Here is a 21578-nt window from a genome sequence, read left to right on the forward strand (position 1 = left end):
CTCTGCCCTGTGCCGGGTTCTGCCTGGTGGGCTGTGGAGACCCCAGGGGCAGGGCAGTAGGGCAGGGAGCCCTGAGCCTGCACCCACCCTGCATGCAAATCTGTGGGGCACATGCCCTCTATGCCCCACCCTGGGAATGCACAGAAGCAGGGAGCCAGCCCCCTCCACCCGAGCCTGCAGTGGGAAGCCCGCACCCACCACCCCCACAGGCTTCGCTCTGGTCATGCTGCCTGTAGGGGCAGGGAGCTGGGCTCCGCACTCGGCTCTGCTGCAGCAGCCGCTGCCTCCCATGGGGCTCAGGCACTGCTGCAGGGGCCAGGGCACTGTGGACCCGGGCCCCTGGCCTTACAGTCTGGAGGGGCAAGGGGCTGTGGATGGGGAGTGAGGGGCACCAGCAGGGCCAGGGGCCTACGGGTAGAGAGTGAGGGGCACTGGCATGGGCAAGGCACCACCGTATCAGGGCTGCTCAGTGCCACAAAGGCATGGGGAGACAGCTGCAGCTGGAGCAAAGGGGGCAGGGGGAGCTCTGATTTTCCACGATAAAAAACCGAAGATCAAATGCCCAAACTTATAGGTATTTAGAATTTGTTTTACTACAGTGATCGAGGCACTGGTAGGCCTCCAAATTGCTTTAAAACTGTAACTATATCAGTAAAACATTGTGTTCAATGGATACCTAGCGGCATTTCATTTTAATCATGGAAAAACACAGATTTTGAGGTTTTTAATCAGAGAATCTGCGAATTTTCATCAGAGACTTTGCAATTTTTAAGCAGAGAGAACCAGGATAACTGCTTATAACCAAAGGCCTTATAGGCTTATAATCAAAATAAAGGAACAAGATCTTTTCAGCTACCCTCTTTTCTTTGGGTCCAAGTCTATCCCTTGTACTCCTGTTGAGAAGTAGTGCATTCTCTCCCATGACCTAAGTGTGACTAAAGGCCTCTAAGTCTGGCCCATTGTTTCATCATCAGTCTTTGGTTAGTGAAGTCTGAATCCAAAGAGATTGGCAAAGTGTGCTATGGTCTGTGATAGTTGGCACTCGTCCTGGCGCAAATTTGAAACAATAAACCTGGGTTGTGTGCTCTATCTGGAGGGTTTCTCACCATATAATATAGTTTCCGCTAGAAGGGGTCAGGACTTAACAGCACAACAGCATGTGCTGCTGGAAAGTCCCACTACCCCAGTAGGTCAAAAACCCACAGCAGATTTATTGTCTCATCTGAGCCCAGCTCTGATCAGCTTAAATATAGAACAGAGCCATGGCTTTTCTTTCTTTTTTAATCATACAAAATATGCCAGCTCAATAATATTAGAAAGAACAACTGTCACTCTGCTGCACCAGCATCCATCACATAGAATGATTAAACCCATGTCAATCATTTGGTATAATAATAATAAAGCCATTGTACAAGAATCCTTCCCCAGAAGCAATATCACTTGCTTATGAAATACGCATCCCCCCACTTTTTTTTTTTTTGCTTCTGCATTTATAGTACTTTGCAGGTGTGACCAAGCATTTTCCTCCAATGTGGAGAGCGCAGGAAGATACCACCATCCTCTGGCAACTGTCTCCCTAATTAGCATCAGACCTATGCTCTGGTCTGCGGTACACAGGAGCCATGGTGTCCCCTGAGAGAAGGGTGCAAAGTCAAGTACCTCATTTCATGCTGAAAACAGCATGTAAGGGCTCAGACCTCCCCAGTCTGTTTGTGTCCTGTGCTCTTGATAATATGGGACTGCATATGCAAAGGAATTGAGTCTTCAACTTAAAATGCACAGAGACCTTGATCTTGCAGAGGCCTGGTTTATCCTATGACCCCTGCTGACTTCCTGCACCTGGGGCAGGGGGCTGGACTTGATAATCCTCCGGAGTCCCTTCTAGCCCAAATGTCTATGAAATCTATGAAATATGAAATACAAAACACAGAATACAAGGGTTTGTGTTCTGTGGGGCTAGTACACAGGGGCCACAGGGTACCAGCAATAAAGTTCAACACTTGCAAAATCCCCCTCCCCCTCCTCCAAGGCAACGGGAAATAGATCTTAAGCCCATGTGCATCCTCTTGCTTATTCTCAATAAGTAGCTGAAAGCTGACATGTGGCTAAGGAACAAGCATGTCTAAGACATGGGTGTCAGTGCAGCCTTTAGCACAAACGAAGGAACTTAGTTACACAATTCTCTGTCACCAACTACTCTTGCCCGCATGTGACTCATTTGGCAAAAAAGCAGCATAAGAAAGCATCACTCTGCTCTGTTCATCACATATAACTTTCACTCAAATATGCTCAACCCACCACACCCGTGTTGTGCAAGATTAGGCTGTTAGCATTCAATGTTACCTGTGCCCAAGCACTGCTTTTGCTCCTGCAGTAATGGCACAAGGTTTTGTATTCCTTCTCCATGCCAAAGTCAATGTGCAGTGTTTATCTGAGTGGAAGCTCTTTGGTGGGTAGAGCGATGGGCATGGGAGCAGACAACGCTTTAGATGGGAGAATCCTGTGGGTAGAATACCCTGTATATTGCAACCAAACCGCACATCCTTGTACCTAGCATGTTCCTCAATGGAGTCTTTGTTTAAATGAAGATTCAGGTGCACATCCCACACTGCTCAGCCCTCCTGCAGGTTCCAGTTTTGGGAACCCATGTATCCCATCCCCCACCGGCTGATCCCAAAAAACTACGAATAGTCTGGACAGAGTTTCCCATCCCTGTTTATAACTTAAACAGATCACTCCTAAAACAGGCCTCAGTTCTTTATGGGTTTGCTCCAGTTCCCAGTGAAAGCAGCTCTGAAGGATGACTCAGTTCTGATGACTTCAGTAGGAGGTAATCACACTCAATAGGATCAAAATCCCATTGTAGGATTAAGATAATTTGACACGATCCAGTGAAATACTAAGTACCTTCAAGCTGCACTGAAGACAGTCTGAGATGAGCATGCTTAACATTTTGCAGGTTTGGCTGCTTTCGGATACAGGCAGGATCTGACCCTGTGCCACTAGACTTAATAGAAATGTTATCATTGACTTCCATGGACGCAGGATCAGAGTGAGAGCCAGAAGTTTGAATGATATCTCTGAATGGGTGAATAAATGTAATATTTCAGCATGTGGGCTGCACTTGTTACCCAGGCATATCTCCCTATTGATTTCATACCTTTTATTTCTGAACATAAGCTACTGTAGAGCAAATAAAATGATCAAGCTTGCCCTCCTCCTCCAAAGAGAAAACACACAATTTAATTTAGTTCAACTATGTTTTCGTACATCATTTTGAAAAGCTATTATTGGGCCTTGTATTAAGAGTTTAAGGCCTTTTTTTCGCTGTGAATCTGTATTGCTACAAGCACAGGGTTTAAAGTATCATTAATCCATATTCCATTACCGCGGCGCAGCAGATTCCTTACTTTTTGAAAATGTGTTCAATTTCAGAGACAACCAGCATGTCAAGAAAAAAGGAACAAATTTGAAATGTTAATGATGTATAACAAAGCAAGTATTTGGGGGCATATATTAGCGCTTTCATCATAATTAGTTTGTAACCTAAATACATATTTCAGGGATAAATTGCTGACCCTCTCTGACCTCCACAGGAAGTTGAATAGCTACTTCAGAGTTTAATCTGCAGTGAAAAAAGCTAGAGAAAAATAATTTAGCCCTTGAAAAAAAAAGAATGAACATATTTTAATGATGTCCCTGCCTTCAGAATTTAACCCTTGAGCAAAAAAAGAAGCAGGCGTTGGTCTCAAAAGGATGGCAATAGCTTAGATGCAAAAAAGAGACACAAAAAGATATACAAAACAGAGATCAGCCAGAAGAATTATGGGCTGCTGAGATTAAAGGGAAAAGCCAGGGAAAGGTGCTGATTGGTAAAACAAGTGAGTCTTGGACTCAATAACAAAATGGCCTTCCACAGCTAAAGAAGTCATAATATGTAATGGTAACAATGCTTGAGAGACCACAGTTGAATTGTGACCGCAGCTGAATTGCTGGAGCTGCAAGTAGGTCAGGGATTGCAAGTGCAATAATAACAAGTTTCTAAGTTTCTGAGTGCCAGACAAAGGGGTTAAATTCAGGGTAAATGACCCTGGTAAAAAGAAAAAAGCCCAGGGAGAGGGATTGAGGGCAAATGGATTTAGCTAAGACTCTTCAAACTGCTAGAATGGTTTCTCACTAGGAAAGAGTTTCAGATTAGTCCACAGAAAATCTACAGGGGGCAATTCAAAAATGATAATGTCAGGACAAGAAACCTAGGGATAAGTGGTCGTTTGTTTTGAATTACCATGGGCTCCTAGTTTCTGCAACAAGTGCCTCTTCTGCTTGATTTCAGTATATTGAATAGCATAATTACACCCACGTTTCTTGGAATCCCAAGGTTGAAAACATGCATTATTAACACAGGTGCCCACTCTTATTGGTTCTTAGAGGAAAGCTTGTGTAATAAACTTAACCGCATTGGCCATTCAGAATTTGCTAGTCCTGCTTCCAATCCCTCTGATTAAAAACAGCTCTGATCCACCGTTTTCCAGAAGAATGTAGCCTGACCTGACAACTGCTTGCTCCCCCCATGCCCAAATATTACATTTTAATTGATCTAAATTTGAAGAATTTATTTATCCAAACACTCATTTATCACCATCTCAACTGCTAAGAAACAAACTTTGCTTATTAAAAACAATCTTCTTAATTAAGAATCATTCAAGCCAATCTTATATGCAGTCATCTATCCAAATTCTAACCCTTGGTCTTATTTATCATTCATTAAGATAGATACATCAATTATAAATGTAATAAACATTTTAAGGTTGTGTGTTTGAAAACAGAGTTCATAGTTTGAAGTTTGTTCGTTATTTTTTTTAACAGCGACTCGTATATGCGATCAGGTACTATTAGTTTGTCAATGCATAACAGCTTAATGAGCACAGCTGTGCAATCTGCTCCCATTAAATAGTGGGCACATCTACATGCGATGTTGACTGTGGAGTAGACTAATTAGCTGCACAGTCTACACGTGCACCCCTATTAGGCTGAAGTGAAGTAATTTACTCTGCAGCAGGAAAGTACTTGTAAAAAACTCTGCAGCGCTGCACATGCAGATGCTTCTTCAGCTGCCTGGGGCATGAGGGTACTTCAATGCAGGGGCTGCCTGCCAGCTAGCCCTTCACTGGAGCATCTTTGTGCGCCGGCCAGTCCCTCCGCAACACAATAAGCAGGGGGGAACAGCCCTAGGTTTGCAAGGTGACCCCCAGACCCTCTGCCAGGGCTGCTCCACCCCATCTCAACATGCTGCAATCCAGGGCACAAGTGCAGACATGCAATAAGCTCCAGAGTTTATCCAAGCACATTGAACAAACCTAGTTTTATATCAAAAAACTTTTAAACAGCTTCGAGTTGATCTTACCCTCTAGGTAGCCAGAAGCTAGGATCAAGCCCCATTCTGGCTGACTTTCATAAACTGGATTATAGCACCAGCAGTTTTGAGGTGCTTAGCTATGAATGATTATGCTTCAAAAGCTTAGCCTGATAGATAGTGCAAGTCCGCGATTTGTAAGATTGGAGCTGCTCTGAAATGCAAGGTTCCCAGAGAAGCAGGATCAAAACAATATTTATGAAGCAATCACCTTGACATACTGAAAACTGGAGTTATTAGATTGGTCTCAAGGAAACTGTTCATTACCCATCTACAGTGAAAGCGCATTGTCCGTCATTGAAAAACACAAGCGGGTCATAAGCAAACTGATAATATATTGTAAACTACACTGGGAATAGTTTGCTTTTGCTCAGTTAAATTTCTCATTACAAACCACTTTTCGTATGCAGTGAACCCAACATACATTTGGCATCTTATCCCTTTTATCTTTGGAGTTGAAGCACCTTAATTCTTCGCATTAGTTAGTCCATTACATTATAGACCCCTACATTAAAGTTCCAGTTCAGCTTTAACATGCAACTTTATGTTTAAGAGATTTGCTATTTAAACCTGACAACCCCCCCCCAGCATACATACACACAAAGGAAATGTAATGATGTTATGAAAGACCTACTGCCGTTCTCTTGGGTTACAGCCTATAACTTTCTAGGCAGGGATTGGCACCCTATGGGCCGCTGGGCAGATCTAGTCTGCAAAGAGGACCTGGCCTATGGTGGCACGTGGTGGGGAGGTCCCAGAATCAAAGGCACCTTTGTTGCCCTGCACCATGTATTTCTCTATGCTGTGCTGCCAGTCCTCTTTGTGGTGTCCAGAAGGCAGCTTCCCCAGTCTTTCCTGCTCAGTATTGAGGACTCTTGTCCTGATACTGCAGGCTCCACTTACCCTTGCTACCAAATTTGTTGCTCCCCATCACTGTTGACAATGGAAACTGATTCAGTGGCAGAGGTAAGCAAAGGCTGCGATAGGGAGGCATGAGAGTGAGAGAACAGCCTTTGGCACAGGTCAGGGGTGGTGCAGAGTTGATCAGTGGTGTATGGGGGCGTGAAGGTTGCAAGCGACAGGCCGCCATTCGTAGAGCTTGCCATCAGGGGCCCAAACAAACAGCCTAGCCTGGGATAATTGCCTAGTTGGTAACATCTGTCCAGGGCTCTCAGTGGCAGCCTTACCCGAGCGAATGATCCAGCTGGCCACTGTTTGGGCCTCCTGCTGAGGAGGGCAGGCTTCCCATTTAGTTTGACCTGTGGCAGCAAGCTCCAGACCAGCCAACAATTCTTCTGAACGTCTGCTGTGGTAAGCCTCTCTGATCCTCTGTCTCTGACCTTGCTCAGCTCTGTTCCTGGATTCTGGCATTTTGGAAAGTCCCCTTGGATCTGGGAACTTGGCCCCTGACTTTTGGCTCTGACTCTTGGCATACCTAGACTTCAGCCACAACTCCAGCTCTGATTCCTGGTGTGCCCTGACTTCAGCTCAGACTCCACCCCCCCCCCCACCTCAATCTGACCTTAGCACTGGTTTCTGACTCCCGAACTTTGATTTGACCTGTGACTTGAACTCTGCCCCTGCATTTTCCTTTGGATCTGGTAACCTGGCCCATGATTCTTGCCTTCTCCCAGTGGCCTAACCAGTAGCCCAGACTGCTTACAACCCAGTCTTTACACTTTCTGACCTCTGATCTAGGCACAAGGCCTTTCAGCTTTCAGGTGTAAATGACAGACATACCCACAGCACCTTTCTTTAGGAAGGTGAAGTTCACATTTTCTTATGCAGTCAGCTGGCCAAAGATGATGAGCTACTCTGTTATCTTTTTCCTTAGGGACCCCATCTTGCTCCCCACAGTCAAAGGCAGAATTTTCATTGACTTCAAGTAACGCATATTCAAACCCACAAAAAAATTATTTAGCTCTTCCCACTCATGAAGGTGAGAGTAACAGGAGCTGAATAGTAGGGCTGTGTGAAGCTTCAGTAGCTGATTTGATTTGGAGGCGATTCGGCCTGATTTGGCGACTGAAGCTCCAAATCCAAATCTAATCAGGAGACCAAGTGAAAGCTCTGAATCAATTCAAAGCATCCGAATCAATTTAGAAAAGATTCGGCCATAGACTAAACAGGAGCTGACACAGATGCCTCCAGCTGGTAAGTCTGTTGGGGTTGGGGGAGGGGGCAGGGAAGGGGCATGGGGAGGGAGAGATTGCGGCTGGGACAAGCTGCCCACCCAGGGCTGAGGGCGCGTTACTCGGGGGGGCGGGGGGAGGGAATGCAGGTATGACAGTGCTGGGATAGGGGGTTGTGCCCTAATGCTGCTTGCCCAGCCAGGTCAGGCGCAGCTCACCCCAGACGGAAGGGGGCAAGTGGCAGCAGGGCATAGCACCTGCTCCCAGTGCCGTAATGCCCACAACCCATGCCCCCCATGCCAGCTAGCAAGTGGTGGAAGGGCAGAGCCCCCGCTGCCAGTGTTGATGTGGGCATGTCAGTGCTGGAAGAGGGGGCTATGCCCTCCTGCTGCTTGGAGCAAACTGTGCCTGCATCGCACCCCTCCCCCTTGTGCCAGCTGGGCAAGTGGCAGCAGGGCAGAGGCCCTGTGGCTCCCCCCTCCGGGGCAGAGCCTGGCACTGCTGGAAGAGCTGTGGGAGAGGCCCCCATGGCTGCCCTGCCCGGCCCCATCCCCCACCCAGTCCAGCCTCCCGGCACTTAAAAATAAAAAAAAGAAAAGAAAAAAAGACGGGCATTCACTGGGTCTGGCAGTGGTGATCAGGGGCCTCTGGGGAGAGATAGGCACAGCCAGAGGAGCCGCCAGGCTGTGCCTGCCTCTCCCCGGCTGATCCGAATCTCTCTGAATTATCACCAAAACTTCCAAAGCTGATTTGACTGAATGGATTCAGGACACTGATCCGAATTTCCGAATCGAATCTCTGTCCTCTGAATCAGCCGACTCCGAATCTGAACTGAATACTTCTCTATTTGCACAGGCCTACTGAATAGCTTCTAAAAAAATATGATAAAGCAGCCTTTAAATAAAATATCCAAGCTTTTGCTGGTCTTAAATGTCATCAAGTATACCACTGTACCTCATACACATACAACATATATAAAGAAGCTTTCAAATGGTACAAATTCTAATATATTCATTTGAATATTGTGTACCGTATGTCTCTGACACACACACGCAGGGTACCATACCTTAAAAACCATGTCAGACTTCCACCTCCCCTTGGATCTCATATCACAGGAGTGATAAAAACTGCCATTATGGATTTGCTCCTGCTGAAGGGCATGTCTCTTTGGACATTTTTAAAGCTTTATAATCTTTGTTTCCCACTAGGGGAAAAAAATCATATTTGAACATTTCTACTTTTCAGTTGTTACAATTTTTCCTGATGACACGTTTCTAACTGAGACATAGTCTCACTTCCCCCTCTCTCTCAATAGCTAGAGAGGCAAATAAACACATTGCCCTACACCTGCTGCACACCCATACAATTAAATAGTAGCAAACCACAGCTTTTTAAATTTTGCTTCTGACTCAAGGATTTATCCTCTAATCAAGATATTTTCCAAGCTGTGTGAATAGCTCAGCAAAGAATAACATGTAACACATTAGCAAATGTGGTTAAAAAAAACAAACCAGAGAGGGAGGCATCAGTCTTGTATATTTTCCAGCATTATGCTACAGGAATTTGCTATGTGATGCAATTGCTACTTACAAGCAAACTGAAGTTTTGCTTCTCGGCTAACGGTTGTTCCAAATGAGTTTGTTGCTATGCACTGGTATGTTCCAGTATCTTGGGTTTTATTGGGGTTATTGATCAACAAGCTGCCTTCCACTATACTGTAGCGGTAATCCATACCAATGTCAACATCGGTTCCATTTAACCTCCACCTATCGCACAAAAATGCCAGGAGTTAAATTCTACTCACATTTATGAATATTTCTGTGTTTTGGAATAGCATCATGCAGTAGATACAGAAAACAACTTGATTTCTTATTTGTAAACCCAGCCTGAAAATGCATGTTTCCTGCCCAATATTGAAATGTTCTAACGTTTTACTTAAAGAACAATATCCTTGACATGCATTTCAGTCAGTGATATGATTAATGTTTGCATTATTGTGGCTGTTGTTATTGATGTTGTTGCTCATTGGAATTAATCATTTTGCTAGGGGAAGTCCCAGAAACAGAATCTTTAAGCACTTCAACTCCACCGTGGCTTCCTTCCCATTTCCCTCTTAGCTGGCTGTTTGTTTTTAAATTTAAGAAAACTCACTCTCAGCAGATGTTTTGACAAACTGGGACATTGAGATTTTTTTCTAAGGAAGCCTCTCCCCAATTAAAACAACTGTCATCTGTAGCAGTCTATGATGGAACATATAAGGGAGCTAGATCCTCACATCAGTTCCCTCTGCTGCAACCTACAGGGTAAAAACTCTGAATACATTTGCATGAGCAAATCAGCCTAGTCTATTCCATTACATACTTGGAAGTATTAAAAGACAGCAACTGCACTAGGGGGAGGTCTTCAAACTTTAATCCATTTCAAGGTGGCATTTACACTGGAGAGTAAAACTGAGAAGGAAAGGGGAGATGGTTTAAAGTCGCCAAGTAGGGATTAAAGCAGTACTGGCAGCACCATTCTAATGGTGTATTTGTATTTGCATAGCATCTTTTCTCCAAAGCACTGCATAAAGCTGAGTGTGATGCACAGCCTGATCACAATTTACAAGATGAGGATGGTGAAGCACGAAAAGTTCAGGGGACAGATTTTCAGGTCTGCGGGTACAGGACAGTTACCATGACTGTGCACAGAAAGGGATTGCTTGACATCAGACCCGCCTTGTTTGCACGCTGCTCCTGCGCCAATGCACGTTTGAAAAACACGATCTCCAGTTAATTAAAGAGCACGCTGCCCTGTGCCCTGCTTTAATCTCTAGAGCACAATGTTTTCACAATGCTTTCTAATGCAAGTAGGCAATAAATTATCTGGAAAATGACAAACTGGTTAGATTTAATTCCTGGCTCAGTTCATGTCTTCCTACCCACAACACAACTGTGTTGGTTAACTTGGGCTTTTGAAAAATCTGCTGCATAACTTAGACATGACAAATCTTTGCTTCTGACAATACATAGTATTGCTAAGGAAACAGAAATAAATTTGATTTGTCCCAGAATAATCTCTAGGCTTCTGCCATAAAGATTTAAATCCTGCATATGTCAGATAATGGGTCAAAGTTCCTTTACCGGGGTATAAATGAGGTTCCACTTCACTGAACATACCCGTTTCTCTCATGTTTAATACACACCGCACACCCCAATTTTTGACAGTGGTGCTTTGTGTGGGGAACATGCTCTGGGAGGACCAGGGTTGTGTAGAGGGCATCAGAAAGAACAATTTAAAAGTGTAACGAACCTGATTGTTGGCTTAGGATTTCCTTTCACTTCACAGTTCAGCTTCACTTTCCTTTCCTCAGAATCCAGTGGAAAAATTACATTATTTGGTTCCTGAATGAAAATTGGTCCGTGCAGCATGTTGTCATCTGCATTAGAGAATAAAAATATGTAAAATATTGGATAGTATCAAAATATTTTAAATATGTTTTTTAAAAAAAGGAAAGCTGAAGTAAGGTTATATCAGACACCCACACTGCAGCATGAAATTACTCTAGAGCTACTCTTTTCCTTGGGAATAAGTCAAATATTTATCCTACAGTCGAGGATCTTTTATATAGAGAGCTCACACACTAAATCAACTAACTAATTCAAACTGAACGTGGGCCCGGTCCTACAAATGATTATGAGCAGGCATTCGAGTGGCCTCATCCCACACCACTGTTAAAAACAATGAATTGTACTTCTTTTTTTGGCCTGCAAACAAGCACAGTCTAAGTTCCCTGTAAATAAAGAACAAATGCAAGATGCAGGTTCATTGGCATTAATAGAGAAAATGAAGAATGGTAATTGGGCACCGTTAACACGCACAATGCACCAAATCCTTTTCGTACCACCAGGTTTTATTGGTATATCAGGATGTCAAAGGTGGCATTTGCCTCTACAGAGTACTGTATGCTTCCTTCTATACGAAGAGCGTCTTTCATTAATTTTTTATTTATATACCCCCGAGCACGCAGTTGCCACTCCATATGGCATTATAGCATTGCATTTATGGAATCACCTACGATAAAATTACTATTACAATTTAAGAATTTTATATTATAGCAACAATAGCAGCATTGTGTACTGGTGCATAGTATAGCCCATACAATCCACATCTGATTTAAACGGCCCTGAAGTGAACCTACGCTGGTTGACCCCTGCATTCACATTGATTTTACAGCAAGACAAAACCCTATATTTTTAGCTACTGAAAACATTAAGTGGAGCTCGTAAGAGATGGGCACAGAGCAACGTCAGAGATTTTTTTTTGTTCAGGGATATGAATTGAAAATGTGCTAAATGCATCTGGAATGGTGATATTATTCTGACAAAACTTTCTGGCATAAAAGTACTGCATTTGCACCCTTTAACATTCTCAAGTAATGGAGAGTTGGGCAGTGTCAATGAAAATCTAGCTGGTATTGTACCTTGTTTTATCTTTTCTGCTTTTGTTTTTACTTTATCTTTTCACGACCCCTCCCACAACCATTTGCCCTTCCCCATTTTTCTTTTCTACCTTAATTATGCATGGAGCTAATGGTGAGTGTTGCTTACAGGTGGAGATGAAGCTGGCTCATATAAATAGAAAAAAAAAAAAACAACTCAAAACTTCAGGCAAACATTAATGATAACTTATGGAAGAGTCTAAAAAGTTCAAGATAACATTTCAACAGTTCTATGTTCAGGCTCTTACGCTTATAAAACTAAAGTTAGCAGTAGAAGCAGCAGCAGAATTTAAATGGTGTGAAGGAGACAAAAGCGGGTGGTATTTCTTACCTAAGTGCAACTAGAAAGCACAAAAATAACGCACAAAACTCTTCTCATCAGGTCAATTTTCACACCGAAGCTTGGGAAGTTTTTGGAAAAGCACAGAAGTTACATGGTTATCTGAACCGTTTGAGTGTCCTCGTTTCATAACTGAGTGAATCAAAATCTGCCAGCACAGTATTGGGTTCATTGTTATTCGCAGTTATTTGTAATGTTTGCTAGAGTTACATTAGACACTACTGTCAAGAATCTCCATAGGGCCAAATATTTGTGTTCCTCATAGACGTTTTCAAGATAAATAATCAGGCCAATCACTTAAAGCTACTAATCAGGACAAACTCTTACCTATCAATATTAGAATACTTAACTGGTCTTCTTAAAAAATGTGAGTCCTCTCCATATTATGCCACTGACCAAGATGATGTGTGAGTTTCTTAAATTATCGTGGTGCATATATAAATATCTCGTGTGGTCTAAAGGGATGGTGAAGGCATGCCAGGTTCTTTCACTAATCCAGAAAGAAGCGATAGAGCTGGCATCATGTTCACCACCCGCTTGAACTCCACAGCCTGAATGACCTAGTTCCCATTTACAGCTGGGTTGATGGGGCCAACTTCCAGCAGGAGTCCAGAGCAAGACTCAGGCTTACACTTCCGGAAACTTAGCGACATCTACCTTGCCCTTCTTGTGATATCACCAGTTTTCCGTAACACTTTTCATTGTAACTACGAAATCTGTCCCTAGCTTTAATGACTAACAAAGCATAAACTGGTTGTTTGGGAGATGTTGCAAAGCCATATCAGCCTCCGGCTGAGGTGCTGAGTAGGTCCTGGCATTCAACTCTAATTTTCAGGGCAGATCTTTGTTCTTGAAGAATCTCAGGAAGGCCAGTGGGGATCTGCATGAACCATCATTACTCTTTAATAAGATCAAGAGGCCTGTGCGGTATCTTCTGCAGAACCGTTGCTTCAGTAAGGTTCTGGATCAAGTTACAAAACTCAACATCCTAGCTTTCCTCCTCCACCTCATTCTGGCTCAATATTGTCTCTCCAGAGGCCTCTTGGGAGAAATCATCATCTTTTAAGTTAGAACAAAAGAGGATAAAATAAAAAGGGAATCTCAGTTATGGGTAATGGCAAGGCTAGAAATGAATGTGGGAATGGTATTTTTTGAAGCTATCAGCATCAGAAGATGCATCTCAGGGGTGGTCATAGTCAGGCATCGGGATGTGTGTAAAAGCCCTGTGGTTTGCCAATGACTCATGCAGAGTACTAGGAAGGGATGGGGGGACAGAACCATGGTTCTTTCTTTCAAGGAGAGAAACTCTGTAGGAAGATTATAATGGAGCTACTGATACTTCCTCCCAGAGGCAAAAATACAAAAAGGTGATGCTTTAAGCCTATAACCCTATCTGTTATTTTTATCTTTATTTTTAATTGTATGTTAATTATAGCCGACTGGGACTCATATTCTTCAACCACATTTCACATAATCTGTAGCTTTAAATTATACCTGTGTGCAACTTGGAGTTCTGGCAGAAAAAGATAAGGATAGTAATAATAATAATAAAAACGGGACTCGATTGTGATATCCTCATTTGCTGCCATACCCATTTGCATTTTAGTCATGAAGAGTTACATTGGCTCTTTCAGGACCACTAATGGTGTTACAAGCCAGCCCAGGAAGATTATAGGTACAAGCTATACACACTGAGACAAAAATTAAACTTCAACTAAATTTTCCAAATCGTCAGAAATAGAAATGGATATTAACGTTTCAATAGATCGGTTGCCCTGGTGCTCAGATTCTCCAGTGACAGGAAGCTAGAAACATCTGATCAATTGCATTGAAATCGGCATCCTAAGTGATCCCAAAGCAATTTTACCAGCCAGAGCGTCTGGCTGACTCAGACAGCCACCTCCTGTACTGCCGCGCCTATCTGCTTCACACCGCATCGAGGTACGCGAATCACACTGCGTTGTCTTTTCACATTATTTCAGGTGTCTGTCTGTCAGTTTGCATTCCATCACATCAGGCGAAAGATCATGTTATTGCTCTACCTCTCGAGAAAATACATCTCATGTTAAAAAGTAGGCCTTGCATTGAAGCTTGGAGCTCAAACATGCAAACAAATATAAAGGCGAAGGTAAATAGCTCATCTGATTTCTTACTGTCATGTTTTTTGCAGAGCCTATATGCCCATGATGGCTGCTGTCAATATGAAAGTGTTAAGCCTTTTGAAAGTGAATTCATAAGGAAGGCCAGTGCTTCCACCTTGCAACTAAATCCATGGCAGAGGGACCAGAAGGATTCTGCTGCATGAGATAGGATATAGGTGAATGCAGGGTTCCCATAGCGTCAAAGTTTCTCGTTCTGTATGAATGTTACCAAGTCTTGCTAGACAGGAATAGTGTTGGAATTGCTCTACAGATTCTCCTGCCATCCTTTTCTGTAACTCTAGCCCTGAACAAGTGTAATATTCTGCTTACCCTGACCTGACTACAGGTGCTGCTGTGTACTGGCTTTGATGAGCTGAGGTTTTAGAAGTTTGACCATTCAGCTCTGTCAAATATTTAGGCACATTTGATTTTTAAGAAGTAAATTTACAGCCTTTGTAAGCAATGTACTGCGTAGGTAGCAGATTAGTTGCACACAGAAGGTACAGAATTCAAAGTCAAAACAGGCCTCAATTAGGTGAAAGAACTGATGCAGTTAATTAACTAGTAGCAAATATACAGGTGTCCAGAACAAAATCACATCAAGTGGAAGCTGATGAGAGATCATCAGATCAAGTTGTTTTCCATATATTAAAATGTATACAATTGACACCTTTTAACATTTGGCTTTTGCACATCTAAAAACTCCCACCTTTTCTATTAGTCAACAAAGAAAAGAGACCCAGCTAAAGCTACTACTTAGCTTTCAAGAAAAGAAAATTGCATTAGTTAAGGAAAATGAGAAATTCCAGGAGCAGCTGTCAGCATAAACGTAGAACAAAAGGAAGTGGAAAAAATATAACAATGCAGAGTTAAAATTATTTCTGAGTGGCTCTTCTCTCTCTTTCTGTTTTTGCTAATTGGTGCCTGTGCATAGCCAAGATAAGAAAGTCCAAAGCATTTAGTCCACAGCCCGGAGAGTGTTGTTGCCACAGTCTAATGCATTATTGAAACCATTGTGGACTGGATTCTAAGATGGTGTGTGACAGCAGTTCAGCTACATTGATTTATAACAGATGAGGATCTGCCCCAAATAACTCTGAATGCTCAGCAATAAATACACAGAATAAAATTGCTGCTGAGGTCCATGCAGGTGGAAATCTGCAAGCATCTGCACCATAAGCACCGCGTTACTTTCTGAATTATGATAATGCTGGGTATAAAATATCCATTTGATATATGCATTATATAAGTGTGTGCACGCGTGTATGTGCATGCGTCATATTAACAGACCATGAGTAAACCTCATGTTACTTTATCACAACAGTTCATGTGGTGGGAAGTCACTTTTGTTAGAAGATGCTAATTATTTAAGTAGGCATTTAACACAAGCTTCTTGTAAAATCATTGATTACTATTTGTTCATATTGCAGTAATGCCCAGAGACCACATTAAGGGAACAGACCCCTATTGTGCTAGGTACTGTATATGTTTTAAGAAGGAACATATCTTTACATAATGATTTTAAATGATTAATACCTTCTCTTAGAATCTTACTCCCATAACATGGACTAAAATGGAGCTGTTGCCTGTCTGGCTATACAAAAATCTACTATCATGTGATTCATTTATGCTCACTTTGATGCTCTGCTTTCCAGCAACCACAGCATGATCTGTTAGTCTTGCCACGTCTTTTATTTTTTTTGTGAAAGCAGAATGGAGATGCTCCCCTTTCCCTTCATGTAGTCTCATAATAACAGATTCTTTGTGAATTTTATCTACTGCTCAAGCCTAAGACAGACTAACCCAAAATGAACACCACACTCTTGTAAAGTCAGCTTCCAACAACAATTCACCATCTAAAAGCAGATTTTTTTCCCTCCCAGCCAAAAAAGACAGAAGTGGAGATCAAGGTTTTGGCTCCTTTGAAAGGAGTGTGGTTCTTTTAGTGTTATACTTCCATTTGTGTTACAGAGAAAACTGTAGGAAAAACTATAGCTGCAGATCAGGGAGCAGCAAAAGCCCCTTGCAACCACCGAACTCTCCCTGTCCGAACATCTCAGATGTAGTAAAGAATCAGGGCCTGGCACTCAGCAAGTATACAAAATTTGCCTTTTGACCCTTCATGACAAAGTCGGGTATTTTGGAAAGCCATACCTAAGGCTACAGCGCATTTTTATTTTGTTCTGTGGATGTATAGAGGCTGTCTATTCATAAACTGTCAAAAACACACCATTAGGCAAAAAACCCACTCCAAAACAATTAAAATATGGAAACATCTTTGGTAATTAAAGACAGGTGTGTGCATGTGTGTAAGTGAGCACGTGTGTGAATGCGTAGGCATAAGTGTAACCAAAGAAGATGTTTTTAACTAAAGAATGGAGGCTTGTCTTGAACTTCCTAGCTTTATTTTTCCCCCAAAGTAGTTTGTCAGAGCTACATGTGGAAGGTGGGAGCTTGTGGAAGTTGAGATGTTCTAGAAATAAGCTCCAGTTGAACAGCTGGACAAATCAGCTTCAAGCATCCATGCTTATTTGAATTAATTACCAAAAGGCATGGGAAAAGGGCCTTTGCAATGGAAAAAAAGGAACAATTCTAAATCCAAGCTTTGGAAAAAAAGACATTAAACTCTTGTCACACCACCTCTGGTCCCAGTTTCAAAAACAGTAAATTTGAGCCCCCTACTGAGTGGAGTTTTATAGGCACACAGGCTAAGTGCAAACACTCATGGGGGTGTGGGGAGGGGAGGTTAGATTGGGTTCAAAATGGCCACCTGATCTAACTTAGTTTGCCTTGGGTGCAGACCTTACACTCAGACCCGCTCTTAGGACGCCAGTACATGATGAGCGAGGCTGCTCTTACGCCATGTAATTACAGTGCATCGGAGCAGACTCAATTAATGGAGTCTGCTGCAGCATAATTACCAGGCTCCAGCAGACCTCAGAGCTCACTGAATGAGCTTTAGTTAAAGCAGCCCCACCACCATTTTTCAGTGCAGAGACACTGATACATGAGACATGCCAGGTGCTTTAATTAGAGTGGCTCTCAGATCATGCTCCCAGAGCACGTGTATAAACGTCCTTAGTGATCACTGGTCAGAAATCAGTCTGAAACCCATAAGAGTACAGAAGTTCCAAGCACACGGACCAGACTAAAAACTGAGGAACCAGGTCTAAGATAGACCTGAATCAATGTAGTATCAGACTTATTTGCTCTAGGTTGGCTAGATCGGGGCACAGAATTTCTGTACAGTTACCTGGGCAGCCCCAGGGTGGGAAAGCGCAGCCACCGGTCCCAGCCCTGAGGCTTTGCTTTTCACCGCCCCCTTCCTCCTCAACCTGGCTTTAAGTTAGTTTTAGCTCCCTGGTCCCTCAGCCCCGCCCCCAGCCCCCTATCCTGAACACTGCTCCGTGTGCCACCGGTTTTGTCAACGTCTGCCACTGCTGCTGCCAGAGCTGAGCAAGTAAGTATCAGTGGGGGGAAGTGTGGGAGCGAAGGGTGTGTAGGGGTGTGTGTGGGGGGGAATCAGGGGCTAAAAGTAGCTCCATGTCTCCTCCAACCCCCCCCACATGGACCCCACAAATCCCCCTTATCCCGCCAGACCCTCCCAGACCCCAGCAACTTCTTGCAGATCCCACTTGCCCCTCCCCTCATTTCCCTGTGGATGCTGCCCACTCCCCTTCTCCTACAGACACTACCTGGCCCCCATCTCCCCACGGAGTCCTGACTGATCTCCAAGCCTACTTGACCCTCCATTCCCCCCCTTCACTTGTCCTCCCATCCCAACTTACTTTAGATCAGGTGGCCATGTTGAACCTGATCTAACCTCCCCTAACCCCCAAATGTCTGCACTTAGCCACCGTGCTGCAGTCTAGATATTTTGTCAGGAAGAAAGCACAGCTCACGTAAATGTTTCACAGATAAGCCTCTTCAGTCTTAACACACTGTTATAATAGTTTGAACCTCCCATCAGATTATCTGGTGTCAGAACGCCACTCCAGCTGCACTGAAAAAAAGTAGACTTTTAAACCACACATTTTAAGACTGTATTTTCTTGCACTATGAACATTTCATTTCATTCTTTTATGGATTTACTGCAACTTAATGTAACACTCTAGTGATCTTCTAGCCTAACATTATTCACACAATCTTGGAGATGTAACTTAATCTTACATAGAAAAAGCTTTTAATGTTTTTCAGTATTGTAATCTCTTCTGTGTGTGTTGTACTTAAGCTATCGTCATCCCCAATATACTTCAGGTCTTCTATTTATGAGTGACCCATCTTACCACTCATTGTTTCCTTTTCTTGCAGCACTCAGAGAATCTTACCCAGTCTATCTTTAACCCACCCTCAAGTGCTTTACTATAGTTTCATTGTCATTTGCTAAGGAAGGAACCCAAACTAATACCACATAATTTTTAAAAACATACTGGTATGATAAGTGCAGAAAGACTGTGATATGATCTCCAGCATAGATTCGGATTCTGCATAAAGAGATATGGTGCGGGGCTGCTACCAGCAACAGAAATACCTGAGGGCAGCTTTCCAAATGCAGAAGTCAGTCTTGCTGATGGAAAAAAATCACATTTAAGGGAATATAAATTTGATCTTTCACTTGGACAACTAGGCCATACCCCCAATAGAAACCAGCTAAGGTGCTGGTAACAAGCTGAAAGAACGGACACTGGTTTAATATTATCATGGGTTCTGGATTAAGTCATGCCTTATAGCCTATTCACAAGTCTGTAAGAGAAAACAACTACATTAAGATTAGGATTATATGGCCATGACTAACCCCCCCCTCTACTAAGCATTTAGGTCAGTGTTGCACAATGCTCCCTCTATATGGTTTCCATCAATGACTCAGTGGCACAAAATGTGGTAGGCACAAACCTGTCTGTATATTTTGGATCTCTTTCTATGCTTACTTTGGATGAAATTTATTATCTCCTCCTTATTTGTATCCACTACATTTGCAAGTATGCCCATTTACTAGTGCTAGATTTTACACTTATTATTTCAAGTACCCATTTCATAAGAGTACCCACTGGGTGTAGCAATGGAAATGGGTATGTACACACATTCTGCAGGTACAGTTTGTAGTTTATATTAGGTATTTAAATTAAATGTTACATGCATAGTTTATATTTTACATTGTGACTTCATGCTTGATCATATACGAATTCATGTATGGTATGCAGGAAAGCATACTCTTTCATATTGTACAGAATTACATATGTAATGTATACAATAATAAGAGAGTGTATGTGTGTGAGCATGTGTGAGAAAGAGAAAAACACAAAGAGAGAAAGAAAGAGAGACATTTATATTTCTTTTCTCTTTCATTTCAAGTTTACCTGACTTTCAAGTTATAGTAAAGAATTCAGGAAAAATAATATCTAATAGACTTTTTGAAAACAAATATTAGAAAACCTACAAAATTAAGTATAATAATTTTTGGATACACACTGTATTTTTGGCATGATCCCAGCTCTCAAAATTTAAACACCAACAAGAAAGTATTCTGTATGATGCTAAATGGTTGTTGCCTTTCTTTACACTTATTAGAATAAAACTTGAAGGGAATCTAAACTGAAGTGAGGTTAAACATTTTAATTCAAATGAACAGGTGAAAGTGATCCTTATTCTCTCTGATCATTAGATTCAGTGATTGATATTGTTAGCTAAATTGAACTTCTTTAATTTTCATTGAAAGTTATGGCCAATTTGAGAGAAGGTTTAATTGAATATTTCGCACAGTGGGGAAAGATAATAACTAAACTGAAGAGAGAACTCCTGGAATATATCCAGTGTAAATGATAAAAATCCTTCCCTTGTTTTCTGCTGAGGGAATTAGGTTTAACTACGAATGCCAGTGTATTTTCCTACAGAGCTATAAGTCAGTATTTCTCAAAGACAAAATTGCACCTTGGGAAGACCAACTCTTCAGAAAACGAAAATGTGAAATAGATAGGACAGCTCAAGGGCATCACTGATTAAAACAACATAATGCTCTTCAAGATTAGTCAGCTGCAATAAGTCTTCTGGAGTAGGAAAGGACTAAATTAATCCTCAGTTTCTTGGGTTATATTTTTGCCAGTTGGTACCATTAAAATAGGCACCAACTCCATGGGTGCTCTGGGGCTCAAGCACCCACTGAAAAAAATTAGCATGTGCTCAGCACCCACAAGCCACATCGGGCGAGCCAGGCTAAAGTAATGTGCTGCCTTTTGTGGGCATGCCTGGGGCTTGGCACGGGAACACACACACAAAAAAGCACCCACCGATCAAAAATAAAGTTAGCGCCTATGCCCATTAGCATCATTATATTGTATGTACAAACCCCATTAAAGATAATATTGAACAGACACAGAGGAGATTTTCATAAAAAATGTTAATAACACGAGCAATAAAAAATAATCATGTGGCAAGCTTTTAATGTGCAAACTGTACCCAAGGCAATTTCAGATGCTGGGCACACCACCTGAAAACAAAACAAATTAAAATACATATTTTAAAAAATCTGCAGCAAAATCTGGTGGGGAGCTGACCCAAGCACAGGACTCATGGTATCCTTCCCTGGATAACCAAGGTGTGGCTAGTGCCTGTGAATAACTGCCCTGCAGCCAACCCGCTTGTTTGAAAGACTGGCATATTCAATATCAAAAATGTAACCCACAGGATCAAAGACCCAGTTAAATCCCACTATAGACAACACTGTCCTAACCCACAGGTCTCAAAGCAAGGGGGTTGGGGATGCCAATGAGATATTTATCTCTCTATATCCTATTGATCAAATTAAGATGAGCCCTAACAGGTGATACTTGTCAACAAGCCATATCTCAGCCACAAGTCATGTCAGATATTACTCAGGACTAGGGCTGTATGAAGGTTTGGGTATTGATTCAATTCAGAGGAGATTCGGCCCAATCTGGTGGCCAAATCTCCAAATTGGAATCAAATCAGGGGTTGATAAAAAGGTCCAAATTGATTAGAAGCTCTCCGAATTGATTTGGAAAAGATTCAGAGAGCTTCAGAGATTTGGGCATTCCCTGCTTGCTACCGCAGGGAG

At 42.4% G+C, this 21578-nt stretch overlaps 1 protein-coding gene across 4 annotated transcripts in view; it reads right to left on the reverse strand.

The window, feature by feature from the left end:
* CNTN4 (contactin 4) overlaps nucleotides 1–21578 on the reverse strand; it is a 565520-nt gene that overhangs the window by 201544 nt on the left and 342398 nt on the right. For all 4 annotated transcript variants that reach the window (XM_019536614.1, XM_019536612.1, XM_019536613.1 and 1 more), the window contains exons 4-5: nucleotides 10837–10963; nucleotides 9136–9311 (exon numbers count right to left, since the gene is read on the reverse strand). In XM_019536614.1, coding sequence (XP_019392159.1) covers nucleotides 9136–9311; nucleotides 10837–10963 — 303 coding nt within the window. The remainder of the gene's footprint in view (nucleotides 1–9135; nucleotides 9312–10836; nucleotides 10964–21578) is intronic.

This window comes from Crocodylus porosus, unplaced genomic scaffold (genome assembly GCF_001723895.1).
Source record: "Crocodylus porosus isolate Cpor-Errol unplaced genomic scaffold, CroPor_comp1, whole genome shotgun sequence".
Classification (NCBI taxonomy): Eukaryota; Metazoa; Chordata; order Crocodylia; family Crocodylidae; genus Crocodylus; species Crocodylus porosus.